Source organism: Vipera berus (assembly GCF_964194415.1).
Source record: "Vipera berus genome assembly, chromosome: Z".
Classification (NCBI taxonomy): Eukaryota; Metazoa; Chordata; class Lepidosauria; order Squamata; family Viperidae; genus Vipera; species Vipera berus.
Window position 1 is genome coordinate 109118784 of NC_138205.1, and position 21682 is coordinate 109140465.

Below are 21682 nucleotides of genomic sequence, written 5' to 3' on the forward strand. Positions count from 1 at the left end.
AGGGCAAGATGGCTCGTCCGTTGTTCTGTTCTTCTTCTTGGATGTTTTTCTGTTTCGGAGTCCCCTGCTGAATCATGTTGGTGATTTTGTTTTTTTGGAACTTGTTTGCTGTCAATATGTCTGTCAGGGTGTGTAGTTCTGTTTGTATATGTGTTTCATCTGCAAGGCGTCTGGTTCTTGTTATTAGTGTTTTGGCTACTGAATTTATTTGTGCTGGGTGATGATGTGATTGCGCATTGAGGTAACGGTTGGTGTGTGTTTTCTTTCGGTAGACTGTGTGTCCAACCAATCAGGGGACAGCCACGCATCCACCCAATCAGAAGACAGCCACGCCTCCACTCAATCAGAAGACAACCACGCCTCCACCCAGCCAGAGGACACCCCCACCCAATCAGAAAGCAGCCACGCCTCCTCCCAGTCAGAACACAGCCCCACCGGCAGTTGGAAGGAAAGGAACAGCCAGACCACGCATTGCTCCTGGTAGCAGCAGGAGAAACACTCCGGCCTGATGATGACGAATGGGATTTCGTCGAAACGTCGCCACAACTTTCTGAAGATGAAAGGAACGCGGGAAGAAACCCGAGACTCTAGATCTACATATATGTGTATATATATATATATATATATATATATATATATATATATATATATATATATATATATATATATATATATATATATATATATATATATATATATATATATATATATATATATTCAACTTATATACCGCCCTACTCCTGTAGGACTCAGGGTGGTTCACAAGGTATTTTAAAAAACAGATACAACAATTACAAAAATCTTAAAATCAATTACAAGAATTATATAAACCTTGCAATAAAACCCCAGTTAAAAACAGTTAAAATCCCAATTAATATGCTCAGACCAGGCCAGAGAGCTCAAAGAGCCAGGTCTTCAGGTCCCGGTGGAATGAACGAAGGTCAGGGGCAGTCCTAAGCTCTACAGGCAGCTGATTCCAAAGGGCAGGCACACCCACAGAGAAGGCCCTCCCCCTGGGTATTGTCCGCCGGCAATCTTTTACCGGCGGTACCCTGAGAAGACCCTCCCTGTGGGAGCGCACAGGACAAAGGGAGCTTGATGCCGGCAGCAGGTGTTCCCTCAGATATCCCGGATCCAAGCCATTTAAGGCTTTATAGGTCATCACCAGCACCTTGAATCTCACCTGGAGGGCAACCGGAAGCCAATGCAGTTCACGGAGCAGAGGTGTTACATGGGAGTATCGGGAAACCCCCATTACAACCCACGCAGCTGCATTCTGCACCAGTTGAAGCCTCCGGGTGGTCCCCAAGGGCAGCCCAATGTAGAGAGCGTTGCAGTAGTCCAATTGGGAGGTCACGAACGCATGAGTGACTGTGCGCAGGGCATCTCAGTGCAGGTAGGGCCGCAACTGGTGCACCAGGCAAACCTGGGCAAAGGCCCCCCTGGTCATGGCTCCTATATGGTCTTCAAAACTGAGCCGTGAGTCCAGGAGGACGCCCAAGTTGCAAGCCCTATCGATGGGGGGTAACACCTCACCCCCCATCATTAAAGGTGGAATAGACTGGTTAGTCCAAGATGCCGGTATGTACAGCCACACAGTCTTGGCAGGATTGAGACGAAGCCTGTTTCTCCCCATCCAGACATGGACCACCTCCAGGCAACAGGACATCACGGCGAGGGCATCACGGGGTTGGTTCGGGGTGGAAAGAAAAAGTTGGGTATCATCGGAGTACTGATGATACCCCACCCCGAAACCACGAATGATCTCGCCCAGCGGCTTCATATAGATGTTGAACAGGAGGGGAGAGAGAACCGACCCCTGAGGGACTCCACAAACGAGAAGCCTTGGGGCAGACCTCTGCCCTCCCGTCAACACTGATTGTGAACGGCCCAGGAGATAGGACTAGAACCACTGCAAAACAGTGCCTCCCACTTCCAACCCCCTGAGACTCCGCAATAGGATACCATAGTCGATGGTATCAAAAGCCGCTGAGAGATCTAATAGGACTAGGACAGTGGAGCAACCCATGTCCCGAGCCCGCCAGAGATCATTCACCAGTGCGACCAATGCCGTCTCCGTGCTGTACCCGGGCCTGAAACCCGATTGGTACGGCTCCAGATAATCAGTTTCCTCCAGAAACAGAGGAAGCTGATGCGCCACCACGCTCTCCAGAACCTTCACCAAAAAGCGAAGGTTGGAGACAGGACGATAGTTGTTTAAAACTGCTGGGTCCAGGGTAGGCTTCTTGAGAAGGGGTCTCACCACCGCCTCCTTCAAGGCGGCGGGGAAGACACCCTCACTCAAAGAGGCAGATATTACTGCCTGGAACCAGAGAATATATATGGACAATGTTCCTCCAGGCCTTTCTGTCCTCTACCATCTTCTGGAGTCCATTTAGGCTCACACCTACTGCTTCAGTGACTCCATCCAGCCACCTCATTCTCTGTCGTCCCCTTCTTCTCTTGTCCTCAACCTTTCCCAGCATTAGGCTCTTCTCCAGTAAGTCCTTCCTTCTCATTAGATGGCCAAAGTATTTGAGTTTCAACTTCAGGATCTGGCCTTCTAAAGAGCAGTCAGGGTTGATCTCCTCTAGGACTGACCAGTTTGAATGCCTTGCAGTCCAAGGGACTCGCAGGAGTCTTCTCTAGCACCATAGTTCAAAGGCCTCAATTCTTTGGCACTCAGCCTTTCTTATAGCCCTATTCACAGCCATACATTGACACTGGGAAGACCATAGCCTTGACTATACGCACTTTTGTTGACAGGGTGATATCTCTGCTTTTTAGTGTGCTGTCTAGATTTGCCATGGCTTTCCTCCCGAGGAGCAAGCATCTTTTAATTTCTTGGCTACAGTCCCCATCTGCAGTGACCTTGGAGCCCAGGAAAATAAAATCTGTCACTACCTCCATTTCTTCCCCATCTATTTGCCAGGAATTGAGAGGGCTGGATGCCATGATCTTGGTTTTCTTAATGTTAAGTTTCAACCCAAGTTTTGCACTCTCCTTCTTCACCCGCAACAAGAGGCTCTTTAGTTCTTCTTCACTTTCTGCCATTAGAGTGGTATCATCTGCATATCTTAGGTTGTTGATATTTCTTCCGGCAATCTTAATACCAACTTTTGATTCATCTAGCCCTGCCTTTCTCATGATGTGCTTTGCATATAAGTTAAACAGGCAGGGCGACAGTATACAGCCTTGCCGGACTCCTTTCCCAATTTTGAACCAATCAGTGCTTCTGTGTCCAGTTCTCACTGTTGCTTCTTGACCCACATATAGGTTTTTCAAGAGACAAATAAGATGGTCTGGTATGCCCATCTCTTTAAGAACTTGCCACAGTTTGTTATGATCCACACAATCAAAGGCTTTAGCATAGTCAATGAAGCAGAAGTAGATGTTTTTCTGGAACTCTCTAGCTTTCTCCATGATCCAGCGTATGTTGGCAATTTGATCTCTAGTTACTCTGCCTCTTCGAAATCCTGCCTGTGCTTCTGGTAGTTCTCGATCCACATACTGCTGGAGTCTAGCTCGTAGGATTTTAAGCATAACTTTACTAGCATGAGAAATGAGTGCAATGGTCGATAGTTTGAACATTCTTTGGCACTGCCTTTCTTTGGAATTGGAATGTAAACTGATCTTTTCCAATCCTGTGGCCACTGTTGAGTTTTCCAAATTTGCTGGCAAATTGAGTGTAGCACTTTTACTGCATCGTCTTTTAAGATTTTGAATAGCTCAGCTGGAATACTGTCACCTCCACCAGCTTTGTTGTTGCTCAGCTTTTCTAAGGCCCACTTCACTTCACATTCTAGGATGTCTGGCTCGAGGTCAGTGACCACCTCATTGTGATTATCAGGGACATTAAGCTCATTCTTGTATAGTTCTTCTGTGTAATCTTGCCACCTCTTCTTAATCTCTTCTGCCTCTGTTAGGTCCCTGCCATTTTGGTCTTTTATCATGCCCATTTTTGCATTAAACATTACCTTCATCTCTCCAATTTTCTTGAAAAGATCTCTGGTCCTTCCTATTCTATTGTTTTCTTCTATTTCTTTGCACTGTTCATTTAAGAAGGCATTCTTATCTCTTCTAGCTATTCTCTGGAATTCTGCATTCAATTGGGCGTACCTTTCTTTTTCTCCCTTGCCTTTCACTTCCCTCCTTTCCTCAGCTATTTGCAAAGCTTCCTCAGACAGCCATTTTGCTTTCTTGCATTTCTTTTTCTTTGGGATGGTTTTGGTTGCTACCTGTTGTACAATGTTGCGAACCTCTGTCCATAGTTCTTCAGGTATTCTGTCTATCAGATCTAATTCCTTAAATCTATTTGTCACCTCTACTGTATATTCAACAGGGATATGATTTAATTCATACCTGAGTGGCCTAGTGCTTTTCCCTACTTTCTTCAGTTTAAGCCTAAACTTTGCAATGAGAAGCTCATGGTCTGAGCCACAGTCAGCTCCTGGTCTTGTTTTTACTGACTGTATAGAGCTTCTCCATCTTTGGCTTCAGAGAATATAGTCAATCTGTTTTAGAGTTTTTGGAAAGGCACAACCAGATCTCTGCAGCGCTAATTTTTTTAGATGCTGAAAAGGCCTTTGATCAATTGAATTGGCAATTTTTGTTGAAAGTTTTAGATAAAATGGATTTTGGGGAAAATTTTTTACAGCCGATTAGGGCATTATATCAAAAACAAACTGCCCGAATCATAGTTAACAATAGCCTGACAGCAGCATGTAACATTGAGAAGGGCACAAGGCAGGGGTGTCCGTTATCGCCCTTGTTATTTGTGTTAACATTAGAGATATTATTGGTTAAGATTCGGAGTTCGGAAAAAATTAAGGGGATACAAGTTGGAGATCAGGACTATAGATTGAGAGCATTTGCAGATGATCTGGTTGTTACAGTGACCCAGCCAGAGAACTCTGTTGTGGACCTGATGGAGATAATAACACAATATGGGAAGGTTTCTGGATTTAAGGTAAATATACAGAAAACTAAAATTTTGGCTAGAAATATGACAGTTTCACAGAAGGCTCTCTTAGAAGGACTAACTGGATTTGAGATTGTTAAGAGGGTTAAATATTTGGGGGTGATTTTGTCGCCCTCTAATACAAAGCTATATAAAAATAATTATGAAAAACTATGGGGGAAAATTCAAAAAGAATTGGAGAGTTGGCAAAAATTGCAATTGTCTTTGTTGGGACGGATTGCAGCAGTGAAAATGAATGTCCTGCCCAAATTTTTATTTTTGTTTCAAATGATACCGATCCTTAAGAAAGATTCTAATTTGGAGGAATGGCAACGTGGTATCAATAAATTTGTGTGGGCAGGGAAAAAACCATGAGTTAAACTTAAGATTATGCAGGATACTCGTGAGAGAGGTGGTCTTAAACTGCCTAATTTTAAATTATATTATGAAGCTGCTGCATTAGCAGGAATAAGTGATTGGATTAATTTGACACAAGGGAGGTTATTAAATCTTGAGGGCCATGATTTGTGGTTTGGCTGGCATGCATATTTGTTGTATGATAAGAAGGTAGACAATGTGTTTAGGGTGCATATTTTAAGACAGGCATTGTTGAGAGTTTGGAAGAAGTATAGACATAAGTTGAGTTGCAAGATACCATTGTGGGCAATTCCAAAACACGCAATAGAAAATATACATGCTGGCTTCAAACATGATGTGACTACGTACAAGGAGATTCTAACTTTGGAAAGAAATGTCTGGTGTTTGAAGTCATATAGCCTCCTGCGAGAAGAGAAGGTTGTTCAAAACTGGTTTCAATATATTCAGCTACGGGCCAGGTGGAAAGAAGACCAGAAAAATGGTTTTACAATGACTGATGAAAATTTGATAAAGCAAGTTAGAAATCAGGGACCAGCACATATCAAACGGATATATCTTGCATTGATAGAGATTGATTCAGAGACAGAGCTTGTTAAGGATTGTATGATAAAATGGGCCCAAAACATCCAGGAAGTTATCACAATGGACATGTGGGAAAAGATTTGGGTGAGGAACGTAAAATTTACTCAAGCTCAAAATCTAAGAGAGAATTTTTACAAAATGTTTTATAGATGGCATTTAGATCCTAAAAAGCTTGCAAGTATGTATCCGAATTACCAGCCTAAATGTTGGAGGTGTGGTGATGAAGATGCAACATATTTTCACATATGGTGGACATGTAAGAAGGTCAAGGCTTTTTGGATAAAAGTCTGGTGGAATATGCAGAAGATTTTTAAACAGAGGATAAAGTTTTGTCCGCAACTTTTTTTGTTGGGAATAATTGCAGACACTACAGTTGTGGACACTAAGTTGATGTTGAACCTAATTACGGCAGCAAGACTTTTGATAGGCCAATATTGGAAGAAAGAGGAATTGCCGACCATAGAAGAGTGGACTTTAAAGGTTTCCGACCTGGCAGAGATGGCGAAGATTTCGGCCTATTTGAAAGATCATTCGCAAGAACGCTATATTATGGAATGGAGAAAATGGATTGAGTTTATCCAGAACAAGTATAGGGTTAAGAAGTTTTATGTAGCATTCGAATAAGTCTTCTTTCGTTTTTTTTTTCTTTTTTATTCTAGTTTTTTATATATAGTTAATATTGTTAAGGTGTGTCTTATCCTATATAAGCTAGAGAGTAATGGATTTTAGATTTTATAGTGGGTAGTATATGGTTGTTTATGATTGCCTTTTTATAGATATATACCTTGTATTTAGCTCTGGGAAGTCGGGGGGGGGAGGGGGGATGGAGGGAGGGGAGGAGGGAGGGAGGTTGGGGGGAGGTAGGGGGGGGAGCAGGGAGGGGGAAGGTGGGTTTTTTAAAGGAAAATTGTATTTTAAAACTTTTCAATAAAAAAAAAGAGAATATAGTCAATCTGATTTCTGTGTTGACCGTCTGGTGATGTCCATGTGTAGAGCTGTCTCTTGGGTTGTTGGAAAAGAGTTTTTGCTATGACCATCGTATTCTCTTGACAAAATTCTATCAGCCTGTGCCCTGCTTCATTTTGTACTCCAAGGCCAAACTTGCCTGCTATTCTGCTTATCTTTTGGCTTCCTACTTTAGCATTCCAATCCCCCATGATGATAAGGACATCATTTTTTGGTGTTAGTTCTATAAGGTGCTGTAGGGCTTGATAGAACCGGTCAATTTCATCCTCTTCAGCACCGGTGGTTGGGGCATAGACTTGAACTACTGTGATATTGAATGGTTTGCCTTGGATTCGAACTGAGATCATTCTGTCATTTTGAGGATTGTATCCCAGTATTGCTTTTCCTACTCTTTTATTGACTATGAAGGCTACTCCATTTCTTCAGAGGGATTCTTGCCCGCAGTAGTATACCTGATGGTCATCTGAATTAAATTCACCCATTCCTGTCCATTTTAGTTCGCTGATACCTAAGATGTCAATGTTCAGTCTTGTCATCTCTTTTTTGACCACGTCCAGCTTTCCTTGATTCATGGATCTTACATTCCAGGTTCCTATGGAGAAAAAATCTTTACAGCATCGGACTTTCCTTTCACCACCAGATATATCCATAGCTGAACATCCTTTCGGCTTTGGCTCAGTCGCTTCATTCTTTCTGGCGCTACTAGTACTAGCCCTCTGCTCTTCCGCAGTAGCATATTGGATGCCTTCCGACCTGAGGGGCTCATCTTCCAGCGTCATAACTTTTTGCCTTTTGGTACTGTCCATGAGGTTTTCATGGCAAAGATACTGGAGTGGGTTGCCATTTCCTTCTCCTCCAGTGGATCATGTTTTGTCAGAACTCTCTGCTATGACCTGTCCGTCTTGGGTAGCCCTGTACAGCATAGCTCATACACACACAGATATTGTAAGAATGAATGGCACAACTTTTTACATAGTTTGTAATTTAGAATTCTTGTACTACTAGCCCACCCACACATTAGCTTATTTTTATTTTAAGGAAAAACATGTTTTAATGAAATTTTTGTTTATGGTGGTAGTTTTATAATTATAAAGACACAGCTGGGAGAATGGGTTGCCTCCAGTTAATTATTAAAATGGGCGGGGGAGCCACTTTAAGCAAATTAGCTGAATATATGCAGTATTTACACTAGGGCTACAGAGACATTGCTTGTGCATTGAAGAATGGAAGCTGAGTTTGCATATCAAGCTAAATGAGATTGATGGTGTACATACTCTGCCGAGGAGCAAAATAGCTACCTATTTTCAACTGTCTTAATGTTGGAAACATTTCATGTTTGCAAACACTGCTAGCTATTCAGTCTGCAAATTATTTCATGTGAACAGACATCACCTTTAAAACGTAGGGATGTGAGCAAATTACAGTTATGGTGCATACCAAATCCACTTGTCAAAGGCAACCTAAAATACATATCTATGCCTGAAAACACTTATATGCAAACATACATCTCAATTAAGGTGTGTGTGTGTGTGTGTGTGTGTGTGTGTGTGTGTGTGTGTAGAGGAGCTCATTGAGCAAACATGGGCAGTAATTGGGAATTTTGTGTGGAGTTTGGTGGGAAAACTTCAATCAGCTCCAAGTAGCACAGAACACAAAGCACCTTTGTGTGATCTACCAGACATGTGCAATGTTTGTCCTGCTGAAAGAGAATCAAAACAATGCCTTTTGGAAATAAAGATCAGGGAATATGATAAGTTCTGAGACAAGGTAAATGAAGTGAGATGCCAGAGGCATAGTCTTATGAAGTTCTCTGTATGGAGTTCAATTCTGCGACTGCAGACAAGCGGACAAGGCCTCCAATCTGTCAGCTTGGCCATCTGTTTATTAAATGCTGTGCACTATTGAGTCCTTAAGGCAGCCTTAAGGTGACTAAGGATGGATCTATGCAGTGACAACTTGTTTGTATAGGGAGGCAGTGGCTCCTACAGCCTTGGAAAAGGTGGTCGTATTCCCCCTCCTGAAGAGGCCATCTCCGGAACCCTTCATTGGTCTTTCCAATCTTTCTTTTCTTTGGAAGATGGTGGAGAGGCTAGTTGCATTGCCATTACTGAGTGTCTATCTTCAGACTATTTTCAGACTGGGGTATAGTTTGCTGCATCTGTCAGTGATCTGTGGCCAAGCTGGGATGGCGATGGTGCATAGAGATTGTGCTCCTTAATCTCACTGTGACTTTTTATACTGTCAGTCATGGTATTCTTCTGGACTGTAGGGGCTGGGAGTGGGAAGCACTGGGTTTCTGGGTTTCACCTGCTTCCTCAGTGGTTAGGTCCAATAGGTGTTGATGAGAGGGGAGAGATTGTGCCTAGGACTCCTTACTTGTGGAATGCCCCAAGGTTTCAGGTCCTTCATATTTAACAACTACATGAAAGTACCGGGCAAGGACTCTTTTTGGTTAGCGGTTCAGTATGCTAATGATACTCAGTTTACATCTATACCCAGATTGTACAAGTGAAGCTATTGAGGAACTGACCAAGTGCCTGGAAGCTTCCTTGAGTCTGGATGGTGGGAGGGGAGCAGATTTTGGCACATGCCTGACAAGACTAAATAGCAGGGGCAGTTTGGGGTTGTACTGTACCTATTTCCATCACTGGTCTTGGAGTTGAACTTCCCTGTTCAAGAATTCTGTACAACTTGTGGGTCCACTGGACTCACAGTTACTTCTAAAAAGTAGGTGGTAGCTGTGGCCAGGAAGGCTTTTGCATAGGTACATCTTGTGTGCCAGTTGCACCCTTTCCTTGACTGCAGGTTAATGCACTGGTTATCTCACAAATGGACTATGCAAAGCAGTCAATGTGGGGATGCCACTGAAGACCACCCACAAGCTACAGCTAGTTCAAAATGCGCAACCAGTAATGGGCATTTCTCATTGTGGCCATGTGTTACCATCGTTACACAAGTTGCATTGCTGCCAGTTGACTTCTGGATGCAACTCGCCCAGTTTACTTTGTTTGGAGGCCTGGAATTATGTCTTGCAAGGTGGGCAGGGGAGGGAGCTGCTGGGCTTGGGTTTAATGGTTGCTTTTAGTTTGGCTGTCTTTTTTCATTTATGTTTTTAATTGTTTACATTATTATTAAATTTTGTAAGCACCCTGGAGCCCACTAAAGTGGGTGTAAATAATAGTAATAAAAGCAATAATAATCTAAAGTGCTCTGTGACTTTGGAATTCAAATAGACAAGCACCTGCCACATAACACTGCAGACTTACTATTGATAAGAAAAATGGATGTTGGACTAGCTGAAGACAGCAGAATAAAAGAGAAACAAGTGGAAATAATTACAAAATACAAAGACCTGCAAATAGAAGTAACACAACTGTGGCAAAAGAAAGCAATTATAGCAACAATAGTAACACTACAGATGCCTTGGGTGCAATCCCCAAATAATGATATTGACAAGTGAGCTCTACTTAAATACTATCAACATTGACTACACATCAATTGCAAAAGATAGCTTTACTTGGAACTGCTTATATTATGCAACAGTACCTTTAATATCATCAAATAAGAGCTACCTATCCTCAGGAAGGACTTGATAGGTGGATAAAAAAAAGTGAAATCCAGTCTAAACATAACTATGTAACCAACCATATAATAATAATACTCCTCGGAAAGTGGAAGGAAAATGAATGGCAGAAAATACAAAGAGGAACATGAGGAACACAGGTGGAAACTTGTGACTCACAGAAGAAGGATCAAGAGGAGTTCAATGTTAATGAAGCTCAACAATCAGTGTCACAGCCACCTGAGCAAGCCTTGCCAACTTTGACTTCACAGAATAGGATACATTAAAACACACTTGGACCCTCACGGGACAAAGAGATGCCCTTCGTTTGAGGAACAAGAACACTCTGCATTGTGGTAATGCAACATTTCTTATCCTTGGCAGCTTTAAGATATGTGGGCTTCAACTTCCAGAATTCCCTCGTCAGCGTGTGCTAGTAATTCAGTGCTGAGAGGAACTGAGGATGCAGTTTATAAACTTGATTCAACATTGTGGTATAGCTTTCCTAATGCCTGCATTCATGATATGAAATAGACTCAAGCCTGATAACTGTTTTTCCCCCCCTAGTGATTCATATGAGATAAGCGACATTGCCACAAGTGACTTTCAACAGGTCTTCAGAGTCCATAATGTTCAGGGCAGGAAGCTGAAGATTCTAGGGCTCCAAATAATATCTCATCCTTTTTTTCCTTTCTGATGAGAGTTGAGAATATACAGGGAAAAAGGAAGAGGGTGGCAAAAGGTCAGAAACTAATATACTGTCAAGCACTGAGGCTAAGAACAAGAAGGAAAGGGTAAAGTGTTAGAATAAAGCATGGACTTAAGAGAGTGGCTGAAAGCCACAATACTGAAGCCTGTGGAAAGTGTATGGATTAAAAAAGAGAGAGTAAAAAGCAATACTGTTATGGGAGTTTATCATATACTGCCAGGATAGATGAAAGATTAGACTTTCTGGTTCAGACAACCAAATTTTCAGAAACATGTAACAGTGAGAATGAAACATTTCAACTATCTGCTAGATATCTAAGAAGGCCAAAAGAATGGCTATCCTGGACCAACTGGTTTATCCTGCATCTTTACCAACAGGGAGGAACTGGTTGAAGAAGCCATGGTTACTAGATCCTTGGGAGAAAGTAATCATGTTGTTCTGGGTTTTTGACATCAAGGAGAGAAGGAATAAAAAAAAGTCAGATTTATATACTGGATTTCTGAAGAGTGAATTTTGATGAACTTGATAGACATATGCTGGATTACTTGGGGAGTAGATTTTGATAGACATACACCTTGAAATCCTGAGGAAGAAATGTATCTGGGGAATTTTGCAGAAATACTGAAGGCTCAGTACAAACTATTATTACGAGATACACAATGGGAGATTTTTAGAGATGTGTGTGTGTGTATGTGTGTGTGTGTGTAATCTTAAAATATAAAATTTCTAAAAAGTTGAACAAAGAAATATGTACACTATATGGAACAGAAGAAAGGGCACATAACCAAAAAAAAGGTCCAAGGCAGGCACTAGAAGCTGTAGAGGTTTTGCCAAAAATGCTGAAGCTCACAATGAGCTGAGACATATAAGAAATGCCTCAAAGAATGTCTTCTTCTCTTAAAAGGAAAAGAAAACATTAGCTGGTCAGCACTGTATTTCCAAACACTGTATTTACAAAGAGAGAAGAACAGTTAATTAATTTTAATGACTTCAGTTCTTCAGGGCCACATGAATTACATCTTATAGTACTTAAGGAACAAGAAAAGGTGATTGCAAACATACTAACTGTAATTTCTGAAAACTCCTGGAGAATTGGTGAGTTCCCAGAAAACTGGAGCATATACTGTCATTATCTTCAAAAATGAGAAGGTCAGTCTGTCAATCTAACTTCTATGCGGAGCAGGTTTCTGAAGCAGATTATTAAACAGTGTATTTGTGAGCGCTTGGATAGGAATATATCAGAAATACAAGCTTTGTTACAAAGATTAAACTTATCTCTTTCTAGACAGGATAACTAACTTAATAGATAGGGCAGGGATCAGCAACCTGAAACAGTGAAAGAGCCACTCGGAACCGGTTCCCTCACAAAAGGAAAAACTGGGAGCCGCAAAAAATGTGTACACATGTGTGTACATGCGCACATGCGCAGAACAGGGTTTGACTGAAGAGTGGAGCCAAGGCGAGATATGCACCTACCCTGCATATTTGAATTGATTGGTTGAACTTTTTTAGTCCCACTTTTTTCTTTTTTTTGACTGCACATGTCAGAGGACTGGGAGCCGCAGGAGACGGCTGAAAGAGCCGCATGCGGCTCCGGAGCCGCAGGTTGCAGACGTGTGAGAAAGGGGAAATGCTAAGGACACAGTGTACCTTGACTGTAGCAAAGCATTCAATAAAGCAGAAGTCTCCAACTTTTTTGATTTGGCGGCCCAGAAAGGGAGGCAGGCACCACTATGTGCGTGCATGCAAATGGGCCGTATGTGTGTGCATGCAAAAATGAGTCCTGTGTGCACATGCACAAATGGGCTGCATGTAAGCACATGTACACATGCAAATAGCCACTTGTGAGTGCATGAGCACATGCAAACAGCCGCACATGAGTGCAAGCGCACATGCAAACAGCCACACGTGAGCCATGCACACATGCAAATGGAGCTGCACAGGCACTAGTGCTGCAAATGGGGTGGTGCTAGTGCTAGTGGGATGCTATGCATGGCTCTAGTGCCGGTGGGATGCTTGGGGTTGGGGCGGCGGTAGCACCGGTGGGATGCTCAGGGCAGTGCTAGTGTGAGGTGGTGAGTACACTGCATGTGGTGAAGCAGCTGCAGCATGGTAGTGAGCCACAGCCCACAGGTTGGGGACCCCTGCAATAAAGCATGTCATAAATAATCTCTTTAATAAAATGATAAAGTAGTTGAGATCAGGATTTCTCAATTTTTTTAACCCATAAAACCTATATTTTTTTTAAAAAAAATCCTGAAATCCTGGATAAGAGAAAAAGTTCTGATGATAGACTACTGGTTGTGAACTTTTTTTTTTTGCTCACATTCACAGTAACTCATAGAACTTCATTAAGTACTTCACAGAAAAATGCTTGAAAAACACAGGTCATGAATGATGATACAATTGTTAGAAGGATTGATCAACATAGTCATAAATGGCTTCACATCAGCTAGGAAAACAGTACTGTATCAACTAGAGCAGGGCTTTTCAACTGGTGGTACGTGTACCACTTGTGGTACATTAACACATGGCAGGTGTTACGCAGCCCTGCCTAGCCAAGTGTAGTGGGGGAGGGAAAGAACCAGCACAGGCAAGGACTTACTGTGACAGAGTCCTCTGGAGCTACAGATTGGCTGGGGTGAGGCAAAGGCCCCAGGCTCACTTCTGCCTCACCCTCCCCCATGAGGAAGGAGGAAGATAGGCTATAAAAGGAGGCAGTTGGGGAGGAGGTGGAGTCAGCTCTAGCTGCACTGAAGGGAAAGAAGGAAGAGGAGGGTGGGGAGGAGAGGAGAGGAGTTCAAGCAGGCCAAGCAGGCCAGCCATGAACCAATCTACAACTTCTGTGGCAGCCACCTGTGCTGGCAGCAACAAACAGGCAAGAAATACAGCGGGGAAGGGGTTGACCTCCACGAGGAATGAAGAAAGGTAGCAATGAAGAAAGGCAGCATCAGCTGGAGGTGAGACAGGGAGGGAGGGAGGATGGAGAGTGGAAGGATTCTTATGTGCTTTTGTGACTTTGAATTTCTGGGATTTGTGCAATGTGGGTTTTGTGTTCTTAAGGAGTATTTGGCAATTTCTGTTTGGCTGATGGCTGATGTCTCATGTTAGCTTCTATTGCTCTGCTACTGTTGGCTGTAAGTTTTGCTGCAAGGGATTTTGAAGTACTTTTCTCCTGAATGGATTTTGCCTGTAGCATTCCTTTACTTATGAATGGAGCCATTTGGGGAGGTCTTGGCAGCCAATACTTATTACATTATTTTTCTTCCTTAAGTGCCAGCTGCGCTACTTAACTTTCCTTTCCAGCCAGTAGCTAATTCTTAAAGGGGAATGTGCCCTTTTAAGCTAGTTCACTCAGCAGCTTGTCTTTTCTGTCTCTGGAGGCGTTTCCTTGTTTGGTGAATATATGGAAGAGAGAAAATATGGGTTTTTCTTTTTTTCAAATTCTTCCTTCAGAAGGAGGTGGGCATGAGAAAGAAGGAGGCAGGGAAGGAGGCAGAGAAGGAAGTCCCGCCTTAGCACTTGGCCACCAGCAGCCCTGCCATTGACTTTGCTTGTCAAAAGGTTGCAAAAGGGGATCACATGACCCTGGGACATTGTGACCATCATAAATATGAATCAGTTGCCAAGCATCCAAATATAAATCACAAGACCCTGGGCATGCTGCAATGGTCATAAGTGTGAAAAATGGTCATGTCATGTCAGTGCAACTGCAACTTTGAGCAGTTTTTTTTTTGGTCATCAAGTTTTTGACACCTTGCTAGGTGGTACTCAAATATTGCCATATCCTAAAAGTGGTACAATGGTGAAAATGTTGAAAAACCCTGAACTAGGGTACCAAAGGCATTTTGCCTTGTGCCCTGTGCTGTTTATCATTTGTAATAATGATCTGAAGGTGTTGAGGTAATGATTACCAAATTTGTAGACAACACAAAGTAGGAGGTTACTCAATACTCTAGAAGAAAAAAAGAAAAAGTGTTTTAAATAAAATTATGGGTATGGATTCTGAATGAAGTAATTGTGGCCACTATATGTCATTGAGATAATTAGGGAAAAAGAAGTTCCAGCTTCTAATTCTTGGGGATCTGGACTATAAATGACATAAACTGGCAGTGTGGTTTCCTACATTTTGTTTTTGCACAATGTAAATATGGACTCAGTTATAGTGGTGATGGGAGACTTGAAAGAACACATTTGATAGATCCTTATGAAAAAAATCTATGAAGATTTATCTATGCGATACCAAAGTGCCCTTATGTGTCCCCTGATGACACATAATAAAATATGTTGTGTTGTATAAACTTTACACAGATAAGGCTTAAAAAAACACTCTACAACACCTGAGAGAAATAGAAAAGCCACCTCTGTTCACTTTATCTCTCCCCTCTCACACATCTGTTGACCCTGGAGACTAAACAGGCCTCCTCAATTATCCTCCATGAAGGATTAAACCCAAAATCTGCAGTTGGCATCAATTATACTTAAGCCAGGTAAACTTCCTGACGTGGGCTTATTACCGAGTGATTTCAAAACGATGTACAACCGGCACTTCAGTGTAGTTCCAGTCAGCGTTTGGTTTCTGTTTAGGCTGATGCGCACCTACTTCCCCTCGCCACCCCTGTCTCAACCACCATACCCCGCTTTGCCGCTCCCCCCCCCCGCCATTCCTGAAGCTTGGAGATTGAAGAGGAAGTCAGAGAAGCAGACTTTTGTGACATACTGCACCTCAGCTAATGGGTGGTGAGGGGTGTGGAGAGTTTCAACTTAAGCATTAAAGTGAACAGGAGGGCCAGCCCCAAGAGCTGCTGAAGGGGACGCGATGAGAGAGAGAGAGAGGGAGGGAGAGGGAGAGGGAGAGGGAGAGGGAGAGGGAGAGGGAGAGGGAGAGGGAGAGGGAGAGGGAGAGGAGAGAGAGGAGAGAGAGAGAGAGAGAGAGAGAGAGAGAGAGAGAGAGAGAGAGAGAGAGAGAGAGAGAGAGAGAGAGAGAGAGAGAGAGAGAGAGAGAGAGAGAGAGAGGAGCGATGTAATTGTCTGCGGAAGGTGGAGAGACCGGGGACAATTTCCACCTAGTTCAGCCTAGCAAAGGTGCGCTCTTTTTTCGCACAACTGAACTTCCCTCTCCAAGGAATTTAGCGACAACAGGTCTCCAAGCCAATGAATAAGGTCGGGAAGAGCACAGCGACGCACTACACACTCTCCTGTCCAACCGTAAAAAGTGAGCGAGGGGGGTGGGGGGAGAGAGGAAGGGAATTCCTTTCCTTTCGCTAAGACGACCTGCCCAACCTTCCGTGGAATGAAATAAGAGACTTCGGCCATTCATCCTGCGCCGGTAGCAGCCTCTTCCCAAATGCCAACAGGGTAGGGATTGGGGAAGCGCAGCTGGGAATGAATGCCTGGTTAGAGCGCGCGCGTGCGCGCGCATCCTTTCCTTCTCCTCGGCTCCACGAACGCCAAAGGTGAAGCCAATTGAAGCCCTGGCTGACGCGGCTGAAGGCTGGCAGCGACGCGCGCGAGACTTTTGGGGCCCGGGGTTCCCCCACTTCCCCTGCCTCTGTTGAATAAGACCGACGAGAAAAGAGCCAGGGCAAAACGCTGCTCCCAAGATCTTCCCCTCCGTTGTTTCTTAGAACCAGCTCTGGAGGAAAAGGACAAATGCCCACGGTGAGAGAGAAGCGGAAGGTAGGAAGAGGAGGGAGGCTCAGTGGACCCTTAATCCTGCCAAGTTGAGCGCCAACGCTCTTTCCCTCGAATCTTCCGCGGAGCGATCCGGCGAAACAGTATGCGGACTGGCTTTTCGGCTCCCTCCCGTGAGCTCTGGCAGCTGCCGCCGCCTACACCTTTTACCCATCCTGCTGCTGGCAGCAGCAATCCAGGCGGTGGATGAAGAGGGGGGAAGAGGCAGGGGGTGGGGTGGGAAAGGGGGGGGAGTAGTGACGGTGTCGTCGGGGCTGCCATTCTAACGGGGCGCAGAAGCAGCGCTTGGTGACTCTGGACGCGGCAGCCGCTATACGAGACGAGTCCGCTCGGTTTTCTCTCCGCCCACCCCGAAGAGCCGGCACCCCACTTGCCGGTTCTTAACCGAGTTTGGACCCGCATGGCGTGCTACCTAGTGATCAGCTCCAGGCATCTCAGCAACGGGCACTACCGTGGCATTAAAGGGATCTTCAGGGGACCGCTTCGCAAAGACGGCTCTGACACCGCGGTAACCGCTTATGCTTACCTACTCAATCGGCGCTATTCGGGATATGTAAACCTGGCGACAAACGTTGCAGTTACGCTGTGGGTAGATCTCTCTGGTTCGGACCAGGCTTGACACCCCCCCCCCCCCGCAAGGCTCACCGGGGAAAAGAGCTTGTTCTTTCCCCGCGATCTGATCCTGGTGCTAGATCTCGCAGCGCGACTTTTTAAAAGCTACTTGTTTTGTTTTGTAAAGTTTATCCCCTCTCCTCTTTTTTTTCTTTTTGAAGTTGCTGGACAGCGAAGATCGAGGGAAGGAAAGGCTTTGAGTTTGTTTGGCTTTGGTGGGGAGAAAACGGCGATCGGTATAGAGAAAGGTTCCTGGTTTGGGTATGGTGGTTCTATATTGCACAGGCAAGGTGTTATCCAGAAAAAGTTAATAGTGATTTTTGTGTATAGAAAATTAGGGGCAGAACTGTCCTTTAAAAGGCATTGAAAGGAATAAGGAAAAGTTGAGTTGGAAGCCTCGTGAGCAGCTGAATTACCACCAGAAAGATGGGATCGTCTCAGAGATCTACATAAAAGTCAGAATAACCAAAGTAAGAACAGCAGGTAAGAGCATGTGGGCCAGAAGGAATCACAACAACATTCAGTAGAACTAATAGAAAGCTAAACAGATTATTAAAAAGACAAAGCAAAGCAAAATAAAGGTGTTCTTCTTCTTCTCTTCCCCTTTTCTGGTGCTTTCTTCCACTACTACTAAACTTTTTTTTTACTTAAAATAAGTACTCCAAATATTTCCCCCCCAAAAAAAAAGTTACCATTCAGTGATTTTGCCCCTAGAAAATGAGGACAGATTACCAGTACCAAATCAATGTGTAGCTTACCTCTGCAAGTAAGTCCTGTTAAAATCAGTAGAGGTGGTTTTCCCCCACATAACGGATTGCCTTGATGTCCAAAATAGTTATGAGGATATCCAAAGCAGAGAGACAGTTCAGAAATCATGTCCAATGTTTAATTAGAATAATTTAAGGTCTCTGAAGAAAGCCCATCTAAAAATATTTGTTTCTTTGTTTGTTTCTGTGGTTAATATGGCATTCCAATCCATTGGAACTTGCATGTGCATTAATATAAAATAATAGAAGACATAATACTGTTTAAAAGTGGAGTGACCACATCATCAATGGAATCCCTGAGCAATTACAATCCCTGTAATTTGTAGATACACGCGTCATAATGCATCTTTTGGAGAAGAGACATTGAAGCAATAAATTGTGGAAAAGACACTTAAGAGATTCAGGGCAAATGATGGAAAAGATGGATGTCTGTTTGAATTTGGTTTAATAAATGGTTTAATAAATTATTAAATTTGGTTTAATAATGTTTGGTTTAATAAAAACTATTTGGTGAGGGGGAAAAATAAGCTGGAAACAATATAATGAAAAAAGGATAAAAAGATGTTGAATTACAAAGTTGAGACTGTACTTATTCAGTGAATTATCAGAATCATCATGAACTAACACTAAGATAGTTGGGATTCAGTGGTAATTACAAGTAGATGGGATATTATGATATGTTACAAGGATAAAATATCAACATTATTTCATGCAGAATGTATAGAAATGGAAATAAATACAGGATATTATGAGAATGTAGTTCAATGGTAGGTGCATTTTCAGCAAGAGTAGCAATTTCATGCTTTTAAATTAAAATTGCTCAACTTTTGATTTGTGCGGTCAAGTATTAAGGTATTAAATATCAGTAAAATTTCCTTTTAGAATAAAAAAGTAGAAATTATATAAACTCAGTAAGAACCAAAGCTGGAAAACATGTGAAGTCCAATAAGATTATGAATATTTAGCAACTGTTAATGGATGTGGTTTATTCTCAATCTACTTCATTTTCTCTTACGTATTGTCTTACTTTATAATGTTAGTTTATTATCTTTCTCTTCTGAAAAATATTCTTAAATACTGAAAATTAGGTACAAATTCATGTGTTTCTTGAATTACAAAAAACACAACTTTGTAAGTACACAAATAATTTAGAACCTCTACAAGCCAACTGCTAAATAAAAGGGTGGCTGAAAAAATAGAAAACTTCAAAATATATATGCGATTTTATGAAAAGATTCCAATTTGAGCATATACAAACTAATTATAAATAATATATGCAATGGTCATTCCATAATATAGTCAGAAAATAGTTCCATATGATACTTGTTAGATTTGTAGCCCAATTTGATTAAAAATACTGAAGCTCAATCTTATAATTATCATTTATGAGTATATATGAAACTTTGCAAAGAAGAGATTAAAGAGGCTCTTATCTCAAGGATGAAAATGTGGTTATTTCTATTACATATATTTTAGATTTAGCTGACCTTTATTTCTTTTATTCTGAAGATGTGTAAAACTGAAAAAGCTCAGTTCTGAAAGACTTATTTTTTTCAAGATTTGTTCTATGTTTATGATACTGTAGGGCAAAGTTCTTTAATCTGGTGATGTCTATCTGCGTTAGTACAACAAATAATAGAAGTCCTTCAACACAGTAGTGATCAAAGCTGTTTTTCTTAAGCCACCATATATGTAAGATTTATCTTTGACATGTTTCTCCCCCATCTCATAGCTAGGATTGCATGAAGTGGTATTCACTGAAGCAGTTGGTTTTAAGGAGATACCATTTCAAAATATTGAATATGAATCTCCCAACCACCGCTGTTGAGGTATGCTGCTTCCTCCAGCTGTTTTGCTTTGGCAGAATTATCTTGTATGTGTTAACTGAAGATTATAAAGGCTCAGCAGTGGCTAGTTCAACTTAACATCTTGTCTCCAATTTGGCACCTAGAAGCAGAGCACCAGTTGGTAGAACTGTATCAAAAGGATGCTCTGTGGGAACTTCTATCAAAGGATAACCCCACCTTAAAACCTACTTAATGGCTGTTACTTAAAAAACAGCAAAATTCCTGTAAAATGCTTAGTTCAGCGGTCTCCAACCTTTTGGGCACCAGGGACCGGTTCCGTGGAGGTAGGTTTTTCCGTGGACCAGAGGATGCATGGTTTTGTGTGATGCCTGAATCCCACAGATAGGGCTTTGCTTGTTTGTGTGGACCAGCTGCTGGCATGCTGCAGCCCGGTACTGGTCCATGGACTGGAGGTTGGAGACCCTTGGCTTACTTTATATCTACATGTTATTTAGCTCGGCCCTTAAATCTTTTCATAGAGACTTGACGCATGGGTGCAGAGACCAGGATCCAAATATTATTCTATTAATGCATCTTATTTATAGATATACACATAAGGCATTTTAATGTTTTGCCCTGATAATTGACATAAGGGCTTCTGTTGCTAGCATTATTAGGATTAATAGGGCTCAATAATTTTGGCTAAAATAATTCAAAGTTCACTTTTGACCCTCTTATCTCAAGTACCTTTGAGGAAATTTTTGCCCTTAGTTTTTAAGAAACAAAGCTAATCTAAAAGATGTCTGATGGTTAGTGATTATTTGGAATGATATAAATACTCTTAAAAGGTTGGCTTGCATGCAGAAATCAAGATATTTCAAATGTTGATCTGAAAATATGTCTCTGTATAACACATCTGTATTTTTTTCACCCCAGAAAATATAAAAGAAGGGACATACTTTCTTTATGTGATAATCGCCATGAACAGACTGTCAGCCATTTTTGGATTAACAGATTTTCTTTATTTTTTTTTAAATAAATGGAAGTATTTTTTGTTTTGTAAACTTTATCCTGATTTTATTTTGTTTTATTTTAGAAAACATTGGCAGATGTTGAAAAAAGGAATCATTGGCATAATTATTTGTGAGTTCCAAGATTTTTTTTTTTATTTTAATTCCATTTATATCCTGCCCTTCTCCGAAGACTCAGGGCGGCTTACAAGCTTAGCAGTAGCCTTCATTCTATGTATATGCCTGCTTATTAGGGCTTTCACACACACCCCCAAGCGGCATTATTACAAAGTCAGCTTAATTACCCCCAACAATCTGGGTCCTCATTTTACCTACCTCGGAAGGATGGAAGGCTGAGTCAACCTTAAGCCTGGTGGGATGCGAACCTGCACTAATTGCAGGCAGCTGGTGTTACTTAAGGAGGCATTAGCCCACTGCTCCACCAAGGCTCTTTTTAACTTTTGAGACTTAGGCAGTATTTTGAAATTTCAGTTGAATGGTTTGTATATTTTCACATCGACTTAAATGTTCTATTTGAACCATTCAAGGATCCCATTTTGATGCACATTACACTGAGTAGTTTATATATAATGCATACTTTTTATATTTAAGGGGTTCTTTCATAACTGACCATGAAATGTCACTAAGCTTATGA

At 42.1% G+C, this 21682-nt stretch overlaps 1 protein-coding gene across 1 annotated transcript in view; it reads left to right on the forward strand.

Moving 5' to 3' along the window:
- Positions 1-17251: 17251 nt before the first annotated feature.
- The window catches only part of ZNF804B (zinc finger protein 804B), a gene marked incomplete at both ends in the record, with an annotated part of 214556 nt that continues 210125 nt past the window's right edge, over positions 17252-21682 (forward strand). Inside the window, one exon of the mRNA XM_081343513.1 lies at positions 17252-17359. Coding sequence (XP_081199639.1) covers positions 17252-17359 — 108 coding nt within the window. The remainder of the gene's footprint in view (positions 17360-21682) is intronic.